This window comes from Corythoichthys intestinalis, chromosome 3 (assembly GCF_030265065.1).
Source record: "Corythoichthys intestinalis isolate RoL2023-P3 chromosome 3, ASM3026506v1, whole genome shotgun sequence".
NCBI classification, from domain to species: Eukaryota; Metazoa; Chordata; class Actinopteri; order Syngnathiformes; family Syngnathidae; genus Corythoichthys; species Corythoichthys intestinalis.
This window is the reverse complement of record NC_080397.1, coordinates 34,167,526-34,188,155: the sequence shown is the minus strand read 5'-3', so window position 1 is coordinate 34,188,155 and position 20,630 is coordinate 34,167,526. Positions and strand designations below refer to the sequence as shown.

Below are 20,630 nucleotides of genomic sequence, written 5' to 3'. Positions count from 1 at the left end.
GCTGCGAATTCATTAATAGTATGGTTGCGTTCTTCCCTTCTTTTTTATAACGTCTCCTCTTTAGGGTTAGTGAGCTGGATCCTATTTCAATTGACTTAGGTTTTGGTATACCTGTGGATTGGTTTCCAGTCAATCACAAGGCAGTTTGCAGAAACAGCAATGTATAAATATGAAAGAAAAAAAAAGTCATTGTTTGTAATGAGATTTAATTCCCCTCACTGGGGTTTCAAATATGTAAATAATGTGACTTTTAAATAAAGAAATGACAACTGCTTCATTAATACAGCAATGCTCTTGACCATTTATTAAATGTACAGAAACACTGTTGAAAATTGACACAAGGAAGCAATATATCAGGAATATTTGAAATAGAACTGCGTAAAAAACAACATTGATGGTTTACAGATGGTTGATATTCCCACCAAACTTGTTGTTGGCTAATACTCACCACACATAGATATCATAAGACATAATCAATTTCAAAAGTTGTTTGGAAAGACTTTTGAAGGCACTGTCACTGTCCTACTCACACATGCATTACTCAACACCTGCTATGTCTGCCAGAAAGCTCAGACTGCAGCACTATAACGTTACAAAATCTCATCTCCTCAACATGTCAAAGTCCTTTAAATAGTTTCTCTCTGCAGCTCATTGCCACGTCGATGGCAACAGCAGTAGGCACCAGTGTCCTGTAATTATCAATTTAAACAGCAGAGGTCGCAGTATCCCATAGATTACTGTCCCTAATCCAAATGTAAACACAATGTTGTTCCACCATGAAATCTACACAATAAACTTTAATAATTATGCTCTTCTTTATAATGTTGACGACCACCATCCATATATCAACATTTAAAAACAGACAGCTCAATGTGAGTGCCCTTGTTCTTAGACTTTTGTAAACATCAGTGTTAGACAGCAAACAACACAAAGCCGTTTTAGATTACTCTTCATGTGCAAAAAAATAGGCCCTTTTAAACAGCACATATAAGGTATGATGTACATATGGTTGAAACGCCCCCTTACTGTCTCACATAAAAAATACATTTCCTGTTGTAGGTCAATTAGGATTACCAAATTCATTTCTATTTAGTAAATGCTAGAATAACGAGAGGATTTTGTTAAACACGTTTTCATTATGTCACCTAATTGGTAAAGTGTGTCTGCACTTTAACCCTATAACCTGTTGCTGCCACGCACAAATTTTACTAGAGTTGTCCGATATTATCGGGTAGCTGATAATATTGGCCAATCAAAGCATTTAAAAATCATATCGAATAGTATTGAGTACATCGGTTTTTCATTATTGGTTTTGGCCCAATATGCACGTCGCCTTCAAAGTGAATGGTGAAGCCTTCTGCCTTTGTACAAGGGCTGGTCACAGTTTAGCACAGCAGTTATGCCTTTTAACCAATAAATGCCTCCAAACTAAGATGCTTGGGATTTGTTATATGAGCATTATTATTAAAGCATCCAGTAGGGGATCAGCATATAATTAGCCATAATATGTTAAATCCATGACCGCAAATACAGTGAGGAGCAGAAGTACAGTATTTGCACCCCTTGTGATTTTGCAAGTTCACCCACTTAGAAAACAGGTAGAGGTCTGAAATTTCAATCATGGATACATTTTCATTTATAGAGATATAATCTAAAAAAATCTGGAACTCACATTGTATGATTTTTCAATCATTTATTTGTAATTTACTGGGGTTAATAAGTATCTGTAACCCTGAAAAATCAGTGCTAATAATTTGTGCAGAAGCCTTTGTTTGCAATTACAGAGTTCAGACACTTTCTGTAGTTCTTCACCAAGTTTTCACATATGGAAACAGGGGTTTTTTGGAAGTTTCAGCTCTATCCAAAGATTTTCTATTGGATTGAGGTCTAGAGACTGGCTACGCCACTCCAGAATCTTGATATGCTTTTTATGCAGCCACTCCTTGGTCAGCTTGGCTGTGTACTTCGGATCATTGTGATGATGGAAGATACAGCCACGATTCATCTTCAAGGCTTTGACTGGGGGAAGGAGATTGTGGCTAAAAATCTGTAGATGTATTTCACCATTCATCCTCCGCTTTATACTGTACAGTCTTCCTGTCCCATTGCCGAAAAGTAGCCCCAAAGCATGAGGTTTCCACCCCCATACTTCACAGTACGGATGGTGATCTTGGAATTGTACTCATCCTTGTTCTTCCTCCACACACGATGGGTAAAGTTTGCTCCAAAAAGTTCTACTTTGGTCTCATCTGACCACATGACTTTCTCCCATGACCCCTCTGCATCATTCAGATGGTCCCTTGCAAACTTTAGACGGGCCTTCAAATGTACTGGCTTCAACAGGGGAACCTTCTGAGCAATGCATGATTTTAAACCATTGCACCGTAGTGTTCTACTGACAGTAGCCTTTGAAACTATGCATCCAGCGCTCTTCAGTTCATTGACCAGCTCCTGCCGTGTAGTTCTAGACTGAGCCCTCACTTTTTTCATCATGATTGATGCCCCACGAGGAGAGATTTTACATGGAGCCCCAGCCCAAGGTAGACTATCAGTCATGTTTAGCTTTTCCATTTTCTAACGATTGCTGCAACTGTTGATTTATTCTGACCAAGCTGCTTTCCAACATTTTTTTTTCTCTGGTCCCCCTTGAAAGCTCTCTGGTCTTGCCAATGGTATCAGTTGGATTATGACTGACTGTTGGTTGCACAGGTGACAATAATGAGTTCAAACTGGTGAGGGGTGGGTGGTTACTCATGGGGTAAAGGTGGACTTTTAAGGTAGGCTGACAACTCTGAGTGTCATAATTATTGCTAATTCTCAGGAGTACAAATACTTAAGTACCCCAGTAAATTACAAATAAATTATTTTAAAAAACCAACAACATACGATGTGATTTCTGGATTTTTTTCAGATCATGTCTCTGAGTGGAAATGCATCTATGATTGGAATTTCAGACCTCTACCAATTTTCTTAAGTGGGTGAACTTTCAAAATCACAAGGAGTTCAAATACTTCTGCTCCTCACTGTATCGGTATCGGATTTTTGGCTTTGGACAATATTGGGATATCGGTTACTTGTTAAAAAGTTAACGGACATCTCTTTAGCTTATAGTTCGGATGGCGGTCTCAGGCTTTCAAACTTCCTCTACTTTCCCACCAAATGTAATGATTCTCATTATTTCCAGACACTTTTACTTTTATCAGACCACTGGGCATGTCTTCAAAAATTAAAGTACTTGTCTTTGTTCCATTGTGCATTTTCAAATCGTAATGTTTTTCAGATTTATATTAATAGATTATTACTGGCAGAGTGGCCATTCACCCCATATCGGTAGAGTACTATAATGGTTTCATTTGGGAACGTGACACAGTGTACAATCTTGTTTATGAGTTGATACATTACAGACCAAAGTATGTTGATCTCCTGGACACCGAAAACAGGGACGTTCAGACTGATTTTAAGTCAGTGAGACAAAAAAAGCATTTGTGTCTTTCAGCATAGTAAATGTAAACTTTTTTATATCAGCTCCAAGTATGGATTAAAGTTACACAAACATACTGTATTATTGGAAGTTAGCATTTCATGCATAACATAAAATAAATAAAATATCCTTCAAAAGTAGTCTAGCAATCTTCATGAGTATTTTACAGAATGAATCAAGTGCAATCAGCAGTGTTTGGACTGGCGTATTAATAAACTCAAGACGACACGATAGTTACAAGCACTGAAGACCATTATTCCAAAACACTTCAGACTATTTTTCCAACTTTTTCACTGAAGTCCTACATATTTACAATACAAATGTAATATCAAATACAACCAAATTACCATAATTTAGCAAATTTAACAAAAATGATTCACCTCCATTTTATATGCACAGTTTGATTCATACAATCTAACAAAAAATGTGCTTATTCAACCATGTCTTGTACAAGCAGGTGAGGAATTTGGGCAAAATAGGCAACAACAGTTGCAGGAGTTATGACCTCAGCTGCAATATCTCTGTAAACATTCATGTAATGGCTGATGTAAGACCCCTGTTATCAAACATATTTATGGATTGATGTGACCAAAGTCAGCACTTGAAATCACTGGTGCAAGAGTGATTATATCAGTTAAATATCAAATGTCAAAATATACAGTTGAGCATTCAAATGTATTTGATCGTATATTTTGACAGATTAAAGCCTCACTGTAAATATTTGAAAATGAGCTGCTTTATGCAGTTGTTTAAAACAGATATTCAACCAATATTTCTTCAGTTTCTCAGATGATCTCTGCAAGATAGGAGAAATAATGTGAAGCACACAGTGTATGTGAGAGCTGATTTAGAAAACAAAGGAACATATTTTGAAGTCCAGCAGACATACACAACTTCTACCTCTTGTGCTTGGACATGATTCTTTACATATAGTCAGCTATTTTCCTTCCTTCTCCTCTAGCCGGCCTGGAGTGAAAATATAGTCTAAGGCTTGCCTCTCAGCTGCGGCGACATTAGGATGCCATAGGTCCACCATGAAGACCACCCTGACACCATCCTCTGCATTTCCTACAAAAGAAACACAAGAGACAGAAAGTAATCTCAAACCATTTAGTTGCTACTTTTCAATTAGACTTCATGTTATGTTCTATTTTAAGGTGATCAAGATAAACGATCACAGTTTAAGTAGAGATGCACCGAAAAGAAAATTCAACACAATCCAGCCAATTATTATTTAGATTAAAAAAATGAATTAATAAACATGACAAAAATAATAATTTGATAATATTAATTTGGTATAGACAATTAAAGAATGCACAACATAAAATAGGATTAAACACAAAATTAAACGTTTAACTTGATGCAATGTTGAGTAAAAAGTAGGGATGTCCCGATCCAGGTTTTTGCACTTCTGATCCAATACCGATATTGTTTTGCACTTCCGATCCGATCCCGATACCGGCCTATCTGAGCATGTGTTAAAGTTTAAAGTTATTTAGCCTCCTTACTTAGTTGTCAGACTCATGTTGAAAAGAGTTTTAGTACTCTTGATAACAACTAGCCAGCTGAATTAGGTGAGTTTGAATAACACACAACGGTTGGTAACACGAAACTGACCTGTTTATTCAGTGACAAACACAAAACATTATAAATAACAAACAGAAATGGCATAGTCAGTCAGTAAAACGTGCAAATAATATTGTAAACCGTCTTAAAAAAGCAAAACACACAAACAACCTCAGTGGAAAATCCCACAACCCCCCCCCCCCCAAGCTATTAGATACTTTTAATGTTTTGTGCATTAGTTAGAATAATTGTATAAAAAGCCTCTCAGGTTTAAATAAACGACTATTTCAGGATCAAGTTAACATTTTAAAACAGTAAATAAAATACTCAAGTCCCCATTCTGTATCAGCAGCTTTAAACTACATTCAATTCATTTAATTTTGCGAATCAACTGTTAAAGTTGTTAAAATCGCTCCCGTTATTCCATAATTTCCCTTCTGTCTACTTTCGACATGTGAAAGTTTTCAAACTGTTTTGAAGATAGATTCAAGTCATGATTTTGCCAATTTAGGAGTATTTTAGATAAAAAGTTAATTAGGTTTGCTTGGAAGGTTCACAACAGCCTACTAGGGAAGTCTCCTGCTTTAAGATGGCGGCCGTTTACGAACGCATCTAGTTTTCCATACTTCAATGTTGCTAACGCCGTCAAGTCTGTCATTTTGCATCTAGTTTTATATACATATGATTCTATTATCTACAGTTAAACGATGTTGACGTAGTTTGTAGCGGCTGTCAGCAGCAGTCAGGTATTCTTGTGTTTTTTATCCAGCGGCATGAGTTGAGCTAAAGCCGTGAGTTGAGCACTGGCATTACCCGGGTCTATGACAAGCATGATGTTTACTCTCAGGACGCAATGCGGTCCGTTTCTCATTGCGTCCCGAAGACTGCGCTGTGTATTAGTTCCGCTTTACTTGACATATTTCAAATATCGGAATTTGGATGTTTGTGAATCGTTCTCGAATCTTCCACGGCCGAATCGCTCAACGATGTAATGACGGCTGGGCATGTTGTACCGTGGTTCTAAGTGTTGGATGGTGGGTCTTTACTCACGAGAGATAATGGCTCGTCATCCAGAATGAATTCTTCGGCAATGACTCGTTATTCCCTGGGCTTTGGGACTGTCGAGTGCCAGTTTGTCACGCATAGCAAAAGTTTCTAACAGTGTTAGTTGCGTAGGACCTTTCTTTTTGTCTTCGGTTTTCTTAACAAACTCCTTATATTGTTTGTGGTGGTATTTCACTAAATGCTTGATTAGGTTGGTTGAATTTAAACTTCTTAAAGCTTTACCACCACGCTTGACTTTATTGTGGCATATGTTGCGCTCTGCCTCTTCGTCTTTGTCATCCTTTAAGGTGAAATAATCCCACACAGCTGACATTTTTACCGATAAAGTCTCTCGGTAAATTGGGCAACTGTAATGTAGTGTGTTGAAGGTGTGCCGTAAAATACGGACCAGATTTTAGGGAAATCGAAGCAAAAACTGGAATGGATTATGTAAATCGGTGCGCTGGAAAACCCGGACCGGACTTGAAAAAAAAAAAAAAAAAAACTGGATTGGAAGTCTGGATCGGAATTTTTCCGTGTCGGCCGATCCGATACCGATGCGCATTTTTTTGCCCATATCAGGGTCCGATCTGATCCAAATATTGGATTGGGACATATCTAGTAAAAAGCATGTTCAAAATGCTAATAATATTCTGCTATGGGTTCACAGACACCCCCTTTTCACTATTTGTGTTATATTTTGGTCTTCTGTCACTTTTATTTGCATGTCCGGATGGTATTTGACAGGATAATTTTAATATTCTATTTATGGAGTAGTCATTGAACCCTCCACTTTAGTTCTACACCCAATCGACTCACGAGAGCAAAATAAAAGTTGCCAATGCTGAATAGATAATCTGGTAGCCCTGAATTAGCTGCTCAAGAAGAGAGCTCTTAAGGTGGGAAGTCAATGTCACAGGTGCTCTTCCACTGTACAAGCAAATGGCTGCCCCGAGCCAGTAGTACGTTCTCATTCACCGCTTGAGGCCACTCAGAGAAGAGCACGCTACCGATCTTTTAGGCTTGCGCCAAGCCAACTTCCGGTTTCGGTATTGTGATTTCGGTGAAAAATATAAGTTTTGGACCGAAACCACATTTTCAGTCACACTTTGGTTGAAATTTTTCAGCCACTGAATTTTTGGTGCATTCCTAATCTCACGACCTTCTTACCCTCGTGAAAAGCCCTGTGGAGGAAAGAGTCATCAAAAAGCAGACAGCTCCCCTCAGACCAGCACTGCGGCTCTCCACCAACGACAAGCTCACAGGAGGGCGGCACCCGGAGACCTGTCAGCAAAAAAAAGGCATAAATTCATCACTTTAAAAAAAGTCCAAAGGCAATTATAAAAAAACTAAACGTGTTGTGAAGTATTTTCTATTATTGTACTAGTATATTTTTTGTTGTTTTCCTGCCTGACCAAACTGATTAAATTAGGCAACTTTCCCATTATAGGTCAATTTAGATTTATTTGCCATTAACTTATTTTTTCAAGCAGTGTGAAAAGCTTCTCAAAAATGACATAGGCATGCGCCTATGTAATTTATTCCTGGAAATAATAAACCCACACGTAGATTACTTAAAAACAGACATCTTTGAACAGCTTTTTAACAAGGAAAAGGCTATTTTCTGAGCCAGAAGAGAAGCCTACAACCAAGTCCATTCTGCATAATATGTGGCTAAAAGCTAGCAAACAAGGCAACAAAAACAAATGCACTGAGAGAATCATACCTCGTGGTGCACCCTATTGCTAAAGACAAAAAACCTTTCACTATTGGAGAACAACTCATTATGCCTGCGACCAAGAATATTTGCCGTCAAGTTTTGGGAGAGGCCGCTGTTAAAAAAAAGGTTTCATCTTATGGTTAAATTTTCCTTGCACTTAATGTTTGTTTTCAGCACCGTCGTTTTATTCTATATTTACTGTGATTTTCTGTCCCACATTGCTAATCCGTGAAAAAAGGCTCACTTCACACCGATCTTTGGTGCAAAAAAGGTTGGGGACCACTGATCTACTGCATTAAAACTCATCTAAGCTACACATAATCAACAGGCACAAAATGTCACCACTATTGGGCAAAACAAATGGTAAATGGAGAGTACTTACAGTGCCCTCCATAATGATTAGATTTATAATAATTATGTGTTTTTTAGCTTCTAATATTTTTTTTCTAAATAATATGGGACCTTAATGGAAAAAAAAGAAAAATACAACCTTCAATACAAGTGCATTTATTCAGTGGGGAAAAAATCCCACATAAAGAAATAATTATTTGACACCAAATAACATGTGTCACAATTATTAGCACCCCTGGTGTTAATACTTTGTACAACCCCCATTTGCCAACAAAACAGCACCTAATCTTCTCCTATAATGTTTCACCAGATGGGAAAAGACAGAAAAAGGGATCTTCAGCCATTTTTCTTTGCAGAATCTCTCTAAATCATCCAGAGACCTGAGTCCTCTCCTCTGTACTCTCCTCTACAGCTCACCCCACAGGTTTTCAAAGAGGTTGAGGTCTGGGGACTGAGATGGCCATGGGAAGAGCTTGATTTTGTGTCTGGTGAACCATTTCTGTGTAGATTTGGCCATATGTTTAGGGTCATTGTCTTGCTGAAAGACCCAGTGACGACCCATCTTCAGCTTTCGGGCAGAGGGCAACAGATTTTGATTTAGAATGTCCTGGTATTTCAACGCATTCATGATGCCATGCACCCTAACAAGGCTCCCAGGGCCTTTGGAAGCGAAACAGCCCCACAGCATCACTAACCCACCCCCATACTTCACAGTGGGTATTAGGTGCTGTCTACCTGCCAACAAGCTCTTTTGGGAGGCATGCACGAAGAAAACCTTTCCTCACTCACAATCATAAACGCAAAACGTCTGGAGTTCGCCAAGCGGTATTGAGGCTTCAACTGGGACCGTGTGTATTTTTGTATGAGACCAAGATTGAGCTTTTTGGCAACAAATACTCTAAGTGGGTCTGGCGTGCCATGAAAGATGCGCATGCTGAAAAGCACCTCACTGCGAAGTATGGGGGTGGGTCAGTGATGCTGTGGGGCTGTTTCGCTTCCAAAGGCCCTGGGAACCTTGTTAGGGTGCATGGCATCATGAATGCTTTGAAATACCAGGACATTTTAAATCAAAATCTGTTGCCCTATGCCCGAAAGCTGAAGATAGGTCGTCACTGGGTCTTTCAGCAAGACAATGACCCTAAACATATGGCCAAATCTACAAAGAAATGGTTCACCAGACACAAAATCAAGCTCCTCCCATGGCCATCTCAGTCCCCAGACCTCAACCCCATTGAAAACCTGTGGGAGAGGACCCAGGTCTCTGGATGATTTAGAGAGATTCTGCAAAGAGGAATGGCTGAAGATCCCTCTTTCTGTCTTTTCCCATCTTGTGAAACATTGTAGGAGAAGATTAGGAGCTGTTTTGTCGGCAAAAAGGGGTTGTACAAAGTATTAACACCAGGGGTGCTAATAATTGTGACACACATTATTTGATGTCAAATAAGTATTTCTTTAAGTGGGATTTTTCCCCCACTGAATAAATGCACTTATATTGAAGGTTGGATTTTTCCTCTTTTTTTCCATTAAGGTCCCATATTATTTAGAAAAAATAAATATTAGAAGCTAGAAAACACATAATTATTATAAATCCAATAATTATGGAGGGCACTGTATATTGCGCATTTATCTATATGTTTTTAGCATGCCCAAAGCGCACATTCACACACCAATGGTGCTGCTGCCATGCAAGGCGCTGCCAACCCATTGGGGGCAAATTAGGGTTCAGTGCCTTGCCCAAGGGCACTTCAACAGTGGGCAGTTGCAGCCAGGAATCAAACCTCTGACCCTTCGGTCCCAGGACACCTCGAGCTACCAACTGCACCACGGCTGAAATGACAGCCATGGATGAGCAATGGGGGGCAAAGATGCAGAAAACACCTTTTACCTCTTGATGCCACAAGTGATGCTATCAGGTTGAGAAAACTTTGACTCTAGTAGCACAAAATCCTCTAAATTCCCCAAAAAGTAAGATGACTGAGAACTGCCGTAGGCACCATATTTACTTCCATTAACACACTGCGACACGTGAGATGTTGTATGTGCATGCGTGTCACTTGAACGAGGCAATCCGTTCACTTGAACGACGCAATCCGTTCACCTAAAAGTCACATTTGTTTTTAGAATATGAACACACAAAAAAATCGGAATTAACAAAAAATTTGAATTAGGCCTCACGTACTGCAGTGTGAGCTTAGCTTTACAGATCAGGAGCGGCTACAATCATGTTATCGTACCTTGAGAAAGTAAATACAATAGCAGTAGATTTCACAGAGCCCTGAATGAGGGACAGGATACCAGAAAGCTGCAGGGATCTGAATTCCATCCTAAATATATTTCGTACTTAATTCGGTGGAGTGACTCAATTGTTTAAGAAATAGATGTCTAATGACTATAGTTTATTATTACACTAGAATATAAAACCGCACCAGAGAAAAAATAAAATAAAATTTCTTCTGTCACCTACTTAGCGCCTCCATCTGAAATGTTTGCTGCGGTTATAAAGCGAGTCAACATTGCACGTCTGCCTGAATGTGTTTTGTTCACCCGATTGACGTTCTTACCCAGGTGGCAGCGCAGCCGCACGTTTGTTGGCCCATAATGTTCTGTAATTAGAGCTCCCGGCGAAAGCACGGAGAAGCAGGCGTTTCCGAACACGTTATTGGCGATGAATGTACGCAGCTGGCCCAGCACCCTCCATGCCCGTGGACACCTCCTGACGTTAAGTACCAGAGGAGTTCCTTGGTTGACCAGGTAGTAGGTCCACCACTGGCCACGAGGTGTGTTGTTAGCTTTCCATCCCGGAGGTAGGGGAGATCCACTGCGGGCTGGAGGTTGATTGTAGATGCTCTCAAACTCAGCAAGAAGGGTGGGGAAGCTCTGCTCCAGGAGTTCCACATCATGTCTTTGAATTTCCCTGGAGAAGAATGGAGCTGATGGTAAGTCGGGGAGGAAAAAGACTTCAGGCCGCTGGATGGTGGGCCTGCTGTTAAGGTACCGCCCTTGGTCACGAACTCCTTTGTGCACCCTGCCCATACCGGACCAGGTGTAGCGTTTGGCGTATTCCTGTAGGCTGTGATAAAGCCTCTGGTTTAGACTTTCTCCAGCACTGGTGCAGCGGAAACACTCTGACGACTGGCAAAAAGCAAAGCCGTTCTGGTCTTCTAACATGGAGCCGGACTTCCCTTTGCCCCTATTACGACAGTCTGAGCCAATGAAGCCCCCTACCACCCCTCCGATCCTGCCGGGCCCAGTCAGATACCTTCCTCGCAACGGACTCGAGCTATGATCACGGCCAACCCTGTAGCAATACCACAAGAACAGCAGCACGACACACCCCACAGTGGCACAAGCACAAGTCTCACACTCTCTTACAGACTGCATCCCTCCGGCCACCATCTCCCTCACGCTCTCTAGTGACCACTCCATCTGGGCTTGCGACACAAGGCTGAATCTCACAGAGGAATGGAGATGCTGATAAGAGTTAGCAAGTCTTTGTCTGGATTGGGAGCAGCATCAAACCACACAAAGGGTCTTGTGTCAAGCAGCTCCTAATGCGACAGTCTTGAATGTAAACAGTCTGCTGATTTAATCTGACACCAACGGCCTCGAATCCTAACATTTCAGCTCTTGGCAAAGAGGGACTCTCTCTCCGTGCATGCTTTCAGGCTCATGGTGATTGCGCTGCTCCTGCTCCCGTTTTATCACGTAATTGAAGACAGACGCCTCGCCTTGAGGATATGTGCTCTCTGAAAAAAATGGACAGAAGAGAAAGAGGATTTAGAAAGAGGCTTCATTGGGCACAAGGTACAGATATCAAACTATTGTATATGTGTGCCCTTCTTTCCAACCAGGCAAACCATGAACGTTTTGCGAGGAAGTGAGCATGGATCTAATATGGAATCTGTAATTGTTCACAGAATGAATCACCTTTCACCTTTCAAAATAAACACCAGACAATTAATCTACCATATATTTAGTTTCTATAGCGCTTGGCTTCATTAGGGCCACTTGTCCATCCCACAGTGGTTGCCAGCCAATGACAGAGAACACAATCTATTTACTTGTAGGAATATACAGAGAGATGAAACAGCACATTGGCATTCCTGTGTTTTGTTTCTTGTGTAGGTTTTCCATCTTCCTTTTACTTTCCCAAAACATGTTTCTTTCATAGGCGGAGTTGGACTTTTGGGGCAGAGGGGGCACAACATGTTGATGACCCCGAAACACAGTGTCAGCAGTAAAATTAACTTACAGGATATTTATAATAATAAGCTGAAAATGAGCACTATTTTGTTTCCCATCGTTCTTGAGGGGAATTCTAAATCAGGCTGCTGTCAGGACAGCTATACTTTTCGCCAAGATCATCATCATTTGAATATGGTATGCATACCGGTGTCGTGCCAATGTAGTTACCTCAGTCAAAAATTGTATCCACTGGGCGGAGCCATATGGAGGTAGATTTGTGTCTTCATTATTCGATCAAAAAAAAAAAAAAAAAAAAGTTGCTTCAATCCAAAAAAAAGTTGCTTTGATCAAAATATATATGTTCAATTAAAAAAAAGTAACTTCAATTAAAAAACTGTGTTTGAATGCAAAAATATGCATTTGAAAGATATTTTTATTTGAATTTTTTTTTAAGTCAATTTTTTTTGTGATTGAAGCAACTTTTTTGATTGAGGTAATGTTGTTTCATGTTTGGGCATCATTTTGGCTAGGACATTTGTGTCTTTATTATTCAATCAAAAAATAAGTTGCTTAATACAAAAAAATATATATTTCCAAAAGAGAAATACTTTAATCCAAAAAAGAAACATTTCAATCATAGAAAAAAAGTTTTTGAATGCGAAAAAATATTTGAGACAGAAAAATTGGCATTTGGACACTTAATTTTTCATTAAAAAAGTTTTTTTTTTATTTTAGCAATCCTTTTTGTGTTTGTGTCATATTATGGGTAGGACATTTGTGTCTAAATCATTCAATCCCCAAAAAAGTGGATTCATTTAAAAAAAAAAAAAATTTCAATCAAAGAAAAAAAAATCATTTGAAAAGTAAAATCGCCCTCCCCTATTTTTATTTTTTTGGGGGGAAAATAATATGCATTGCAAATGACCGTCTAAGGTGCTAGTCACAAGATCTGTTCGAAAAATAATTTTGACCCATTATAAAATATATTTTTTTGTTCATTTCATTCATTTTTGTTGTTTTCTTGCTTTACAACTTTTATATAGAGATGTCCCGATCGATCGGGTCCGATCAGGTCATTTTCAAAGTATCGGAATCGGCAAAAAAATATCGGCCATGCCATTTATTAATGTATATACTGTATATTTTTTAATTAAATCGTTTTCTAATTGTATTTAACGTTACAGGCATAATATGTTACACTCATCCAGAGTCTTTAGTTTAGGCTTAAGGTAGGGTTATCAAATTTATCCTGATAACGGCGGTAATTAACTTTTAAAAAAATGTATCACGTTAAAATATTTAACGCTGCACAACACACTCACACATTGTCGCGCTCAATCTGTAATGGTGCCGTTTTACCTATATAGAGAGATAAATGGCAGCGTAAAATGAGTAGAGTGAATTTTGGCAGCCTTTGGAACCTTTTTTTAATTGACTAAAGCCTCATAATCCCTCTCCCTTCAATTAGAAATATAATGGGAAGCTATGTGGGGAAGCAAGGTAGCAATTAATCTTTTTCTTAACACCTTATGTTATTTCCCAACGCAGAGAAGATATATCAATTGGTAGCACTACGCACAGTCATGGTTCCACTTCCCATCATGCATTTGGGCATGGCTACAGTATCATTTAATGAAAGCTCAACAAATACACTAGATGGCCATATTTAGTCACAATATACAAAGTCACAAGTCTTTCTATCCGTGGATCCCTCTCACAGAAAGAATGTTAATAATGTAAATGCCATCTTGAGGATTTATTGTCGTAATAAACAAATACAGTACTTATGTACTGTATGTTGAATGTATATATTCTTCCGAGTTTTATTCATTTTTTTCCTAATGCATTGCCAAAATGTATATGATCGGGAAAAATTATCAGGAATGATTGGAATTGAATCGGGAGCAAAAAAAAAGCAATCGGATCGGGAAATATCTGGATCGGCAGATACTCAAACTAAAACGATCGGGATCGGATCGGGAGCAAAAAAACATGATCGGAACAACCCTACTTTTATATATATATTAGGGCTGTCAAAATTATTGCGTTAACGCGCGGTAATTAATTTTTTAAATTAATCACGTTAAAATATTTGACGCAATTAACGCACATGTCCCGCTCGGAAAGTATTCTGCCTTTTGGTAAGTTTTACAGCAGGGCTTTTTATGCTGTCCAACAGCGAACTCTTGTGGTCGCTTTGCGACATGGTTTATTGTTTTCATACCAGTTCATTATGGCTGCACGACGTCTCGGACTGATAATGTTGTGCTTATATGATCCTTGGACAAGATTTGTCCGTAAGTATGGTTGTTGTAAAGAATGTACATATTATGTTAGTAAGCGAAATGTTATATTTTTTGTATGAGACGCTTTTTGTTTATGTTTAGTGAACCTGTATAGCGTGCTAAGCTAACGTTGTTACTAATGCAATGCTTGTGTACTTTTATTTTGTAGTTTTACGACGGTCTAAAGAGGACAATAGTTTGAGGCCATTTTATTAATAAATCAGATGAAAAAGGAAGAAGAATTATTAAGGCGTCGTACACTAGCTGTCTAGCTTTGGAAAAAGTAGACGCTTCGGAGTGAGGACAGCATAGACAGATTTAAATGACAGTAGAGTGAAATGCCCACTACAGTCCTTATGTACCGTATGTTGAATGTATATATCCATCTTGTGTCTTATCTTTCCATTCCAACATTTTACAGAATATATATATAATTTACAAAAAAATATGGCATATTTTATAGATGGTTTGAATTGCGATTAATTGCGATTAATTACGATTAATGAATTTTTAAGCTGTAATTAACTCGATAAAAAATTTTAATCGTTTGACAGCCCTAATATATATATATATATATGGGAAAGTCAATTACATGCAATGACACTTTTTGGCCACCGGGGGGGGGGGGGGGGGCTGCCCCCCCCCCCCCCCCTTAGACTCCACTTATGGTTTCTATGGTTAATTTAACACTCCAAGTTGTCAGTAATTATGAATTCTACACTCACTGTTTTGTGGCAAAAGGTGGATTTTTTTTTTATTGAATTACACCACAGTCGCCGCAAATATTGCAGGAGACCTACTGGAGCCCGCATGGATCCGAGATTGACTCAGAAAACAGTAAAGTTTGGTGGTGGCAAAATCATGGTCTGGGGTTACATACAGTATGGGGTTGTGCGAGAGATCTTCGCTGCCTCTTACATTCCTAACTAGGCATGTGTCGGTATGAGATTTTGACGGTATGATAATCTTGAGCAAAAATACCGCGGTTTCACGGTATCGCAATTATAGCTCCAAAATGTGTTATTTTGAGAGGTATGGGTTAAAAAAAAAAAAAAAAAAAAGACTAATTTTTCAGAAAATATTCGCAAATTGGAACATGAATATAATATTAAAATAAATAGACAAAAAAATATTTTAAATAAAATTAAATGGAACTTATAGACTACCCACAGCCACAGCTCAGGTTGCTCAAGATTAGAGCAAGAACAAAATTAATTGCTATAAAAAAGTAAAAACACTTCTAAATAAAATTGAAAAATATTTACAATACGACTTTTTTTTTTTTTTTATGAGGGGGCAAAAGCTCAAGTTTCGCCATTTTCAGCCACTGTGTCAACTCTAGTCTACATGTAATGCTTTTGTGTTAAAAAGACAAAGAATTCATAAGTTAATAAGTAAAAAATTGATATGTTAGTAAAAATGTAAATATTGTTGTGTAAAGTTCATTTTAAAACACTGGGAGTGAGACCTCCTTGTCCAGCGAACGTGCATTTGTGCTTAGGGCACGATCATCTGTCGCAATTAGCAATCTTTGACGCTATCCTTTTTTTCCCCCCTTCATTCAAGCTTGGTTCTTCGTGGCCATGAGATTTATAACCTCGGCGAAGTTACTCTCCTAGCTAAGTCTAGGCTAACATTCATCTTTGTAAGTTTTTAGTTTGCATTTTGAATTTCAAAGGAAAGTGTGCGTTTTGTTTTTGGCAAACTTTTTCATGGTGTTCATGGATATGATGACTTCCTCACATTCTGTTGTGTTTGTGCTAATGAAGCTACTCACACATGTAAAATACTATTGTAAATTGTTCGTATATTTCAGTTACCATGATTTGAAACCTCCATAAATTCAAGAAAAGTACACCTTTTGTTTGGAGTGCTTCTTTTTTGGTTTGCCTGTGTTGAACACCAGCTGTCTAGCAGAATAGCGTCACTGACACACACAGGAGAGGGAGGGGTGCGCGCTGCCGCTCCAAAACAGTTCTGCCTGCATTTTTGAGATATGCAAAAAAAACATGTAAAATAGCGAAAACCGTACAACGGTATGATGGAAAATTTTAGTGGTTTTGAAACCGTGACGTTTTCATACCACGGTAAACCTTGAAACCGATAACCGGGACATACCTATTCCTAACCATAAAAAGGGACAAATTCTGCTGCAGGATGGTGCTTCATCGCATACTTCAATCAAGATCCTCCAGGACTGGCCAGCCCAGTCACCAGACATGAACATCATTGAGCATATCTGGGGTAGGATGAAAGAGGAAGCATGGAAGACGAAACCTAAGAATGTTGATGAACTCTCAGGAGGCATGCAAGACTGCTTTCTTTGATATTCCTGATGACTTCATCAATAAATTGTATGAATCCTTGCCGAACTGCATGGATGCAATCCTTCAAGCCCATGGAAGTCGTACAAAATATTAAATTTGGATCTCACAGCACCACTACTTAATTTGCTTAAGTTATGTAACATATTTTTGTATTTGAAGTACATTTTTTGTTCAATTTTCATACTACTTTGTGTAGGCGACAAAACTTTTGTCTAGCCAAAATTTGACCTTTATGTCTTCATCAAAGGATAAATCTTTTTTCAGTGATACAAATATATTTTTGTACATTAAAAATCATTTGGGAGGGTCTTAGCTTTCATATGAGCCATTTCTGAAACCAATTGAATAATTAAAAGTCAGGTTATTAGCAATTATTTCTACAAAATGGATAAGCGACCAGACTTTTGTCAGGGACTGTATGTGATATACTGTATTTGGCAGTATAGTTTATGTGCACTTTGGACTCACTTACCTATGTTTGGCTACTTATTCCCTTACAATTAAAAAAAAAAAAAAAGACAATGTTTGTGTCATCTTAAAAATATATTCAATTTCACTGCGCATAATGTAAGTCATTTATACTTATTTTGTTCATGTAAGTTAATTTAAAATACAATTTTAATGAAAATCAGTTTCTCATGTATGCCCTGTTACAGTAAGTGTAATGCAGTATCCTAATGCATGTGTAACCCCCCCCCTTTTTTTTTTTTTTTTTTGGGCAGTTCTGTAGTTTTAAGAGGTTTGAACCTCCCACCTAAAAAAACTAAGACATCTGGCTTTGTGTCGACATTCTTGTCAGGGAGTTCCGGCAACAAATTCTAGCCACTTTCACCCCTGGGCATATGCGATATCACTCTGTCATCATGCTGCCTGTGTGTAGATATAAAAATCATAGAACTTGAAATACTTCTCCTTACTGTACACCAGGCATGTCCAAAGTCCGTTCCGGGGTCCATGGTCAAATTTCATCTGGCCCCCAGCCTCTGTCATCAAATCAATAATGTCTGGCCCACACACAGACTTAATAAATTGGTCAGCAGTACTGCTACCAGCATATGAAGTAGCTTACACACTAAATGCTGCTCCTCATTTACCCACTAAAAGGTAGCAGCACTATAAGCAACATTACCTCGTGTGACCCTTTATTTCCAATTTTCTAAAATGGCGACAATCAACAAAGAAAGGAAAGTTGACTATGACGGCTGACGATTCAAGGATAGGTGGAAATTGGACTATTTCTTCACTAAAATACTCAACGACTGTGTCTGCCTCATTTGCAGAGACAGTCGCTGTTTTTAAAGAGTTCAATGTGAGGCGATATTACCAAACAAGACACACTGACATGTACGATAAGATTACAGGGAAGATACGCTGCGAGAAATTGAAGCAACTTGAAGCTAGTTTAATTTCACAGTAGCAGTATTTCGCAAGAGCCCGAGAGTCGAAAGAGAACGCCACAAAGGCTAGTTGCGAGAAAGCATGTGACACACAGAATGGCTCGCTAAAATTTGCTTAAATATATTGTTCTACGTTAAGGACGTCAGCCAAGGTCGGCCCCCCACATTTTTACCCCACCAAATCTCGCCCCCTTTGCAAAAAGTTTGGACACCCCTGCTGTACACCCTAAAAAAATTAACACACTTTAAATTAAGTAGCAGCTGAATCAAACCATTCAAATGGTCAGTTGAGTCATTGGCACTTTGCTGCATTTAAGCCTAATGTTTCCCTGGGTATCTCTTCCCTTGGTACACACACATCCAGGCTACCAAACAATAACATTATATAAGCATAGTAAATGCCTACACACATTTATGATTGGAATTCAGTAGGAACTGCATAAAGAGATGTTCTTCGTGAACGAAATTGTCGGATGAAGTCATTTCTGTAATTTCTGTTAGGGGATGAAAATATCGATGATGATCATAAGCCAACAGCCAAACCCTGCAGGCGTGTGCCGCGTCAACTGTGATCAGAGCTCCACCAAGATGCCTCACCAAAAATGGTGGGGTAATCCTACAGTGATCAATCCTCCCCCTCCGCGCGCATCCGGTCTGACAGCTTCAAGACGCCCCCACACACCCACCCACGGCGTTGGAGGAAAACTGGGTGGTAGCATCAAACCACAGCATGACACACGCACACGCAACCAAACCATAAAAGCCACAACATCCACTCGTAAAAGTCGTGTAGGCGTCAGTCATTTCTCGATCACCCCCCCAACCATTGCATGCTAGCTATATTGAATAATGCATCCACATACCTGCTCAACATTCAGAATGTGACCACAGAAGAGCAGAAAAGAAGGCACACAGGTGTTTCCTTCAGACCAAGCTGCGCACCACTGCAGTGCACACAGACGGAGATCACGCAACATAAAAAGAATTTTCTTCTAAGAGCGCGACGAAAGCCCAAACAGGAAAATACAGAACTTATGTTGAAAATAAAATAATAGCCCCCCTACCGACAATTTGCAAGTCAGTCGCTGAGTCTATAGGGGCGACCAACGGCAGGCAGACATACTAATTTTGTCGTAAATAAAAGCTTCACTGGGAAAGACATCCAGTGTTAAAGAAGTGAATTGGAATGAACGTAACTACATCCGGTTAAGGATTTCAAAAGAAATGTTATTCGTCGCTCTTGAGCACGATCTACAATGCCAAATAAGGGTATAAATTAAAGACAAACTTTCAACAACTCTAGGCCATATAGGCGGAGTTTGACTTTTGGGGCTAGGGGGGCACAACATGTTGATGACCCCGAAACGCAGTTTGAGCAATAAAATTAACTTACAAGAATATTTATAATAATAAGTTGACAATGAGCGTTTTTGGTTTCCCATCATTCTTGAGGGGAATTCTAAATCAGGCTACTTAGGCAATACTTTTCGCCAAGATCGGCATCCATTGAATATGGTACGCTCGCCGGTGTTGTGCCAATGTAGTTACCCCAGTCAAAAATTGTATTCCCTGGGCGGAGCCATATGGAGGTGGATTTGTGTCTTTAGTCAATCAAAAAAAAAAATTGATTCAATTAGAAAAAAATAGTTGCTTCAATCAAAATATATATTTCAACCAAAAAAAGTCCCTTCAATACCAAAAAAAAAAAAAAAAAAAGTGTTTGAATGCAAAAATAATTTGAAACTCCAAAAATTGCATGTGAAAGTATTTTTTTTTTTTGTGTGTGTGATTTAAGTCAAGTTTTTTTTTTTTTTTTTTTTTTGCCGATTGAAGTAATGTTGATTTGTGTTTGGGCCACATTTTGGCGAGGACATTTTTGTCTTCATTATTCAATCAAAAAATAAGTTGCTTAAAAAATTGATTTTCAAAAAGAAAAATCACTTCAATCAAAAAAAGAAAAATTTCAGTCATGGAAAAAGTTTTTGAATGCGAAAAAATATTTGAGATTGAAAAATTTGCATTTGAACACTTAATTTTTCATCGAAAAAGTTTTCTTTGAAGCAATCCTTTTTGTGTTTGGGCCATATTATGGGTAAGGACATTTGTGTCAAAATCATTTAATCCCAAAACAGTTGCTTCAATCAAAAAAAAAAAAAAATTTCAATCAAACAAAAAAAAAAATCATTTGCAAAATAAAATTGTCCTCCCCTAATTTTTTTTGGGTGAAAATTATAAGCAAAGCAAATGACTGTCTAAGTTGCTAGTCACATGACC

The 20,630-nt window shown here is 38.6% G+C and overlaps 1 protein-coding gene across 6 annotated transcripts; it reads right to left on the bottom strand.

The window, feature by feature from the left end:
- Positions 1–233: 233 nt before the first annotated feature.
- Positions 234–19,533, bottom strand: asphd2 (aspartate beta-hydroxylase domain containing 2). Of its 6 annotated transcripts, none has more exons than XM_057832374.1 (7): positions 19,220–19,527; positions 16,751–16,871; positions 16,491–16,613; positions 10,724–11,908; positions 7,262–7,375; positions 4,382–4,549; positions 234–4,277 (listed from the first exon to the last, which is right to left on the bottom strand). In XM_057832374.1, exons 4-6 carry the CDS (start codon positions 11,586–11,588, stop codon positions 4,419–4,421), a joined length of 1,110 nt encoding a protein of 369 aa, XP_057688357.1. In that variant the 5' UTR covers positions 11,589–11,908; positions 16,491–16,613; positions 16,751–16,871; positions 19,220–19,527; the 3' UTR covers positions 234–4,277; positions 4,382–4,418. The 6 variants fall into 6 exon arrangements, with proteins under 6 accessions (XP_057688357.1, XP_057688355.1, XP_057688359.1 ...); XM_057832372.1 differs by having other exon boundaries at positions 235–4,549; positions 19,220–19,300; positions 19,421–19,533; XM_057832376.1 differs by lacking the exons at positions 16,491–16,613; positions 16,751–16,871 and having other exon boundaries at positions 235–4,549; positions 19,220–19,300; positions 19,421–19,533.
- Between the last annotated feature and the right edge of the window lie 1,097 nt (positions 19,534–20,630).

Excerpts from the sequence above, each read along its gene's own strand:
- asphd2 (XM_057832372.1), bottom strand. The coding sequence starts at position 11,588 with ATGGAGTGGTCACTAGAGAGCGTGAGGGAGATGGTGGCCGGAGGGATG. Across the intron at positions 7,376-10,723 it reads GCGGCTGCGCTGCCACCTGG|GTCTCCGGGTGCCGCCCTCC; the intron begins GTAAGAACGTCA and ends TTTTGCTGACAG. Across the intron at positions 4,550-7,261 it reads CCACAGGGCTTTTCACGAGG|GAAATGCAGAGGATGGTGTC; the intron begins GTAAGAAGGTCG and ends TTTCTTTTGTAG.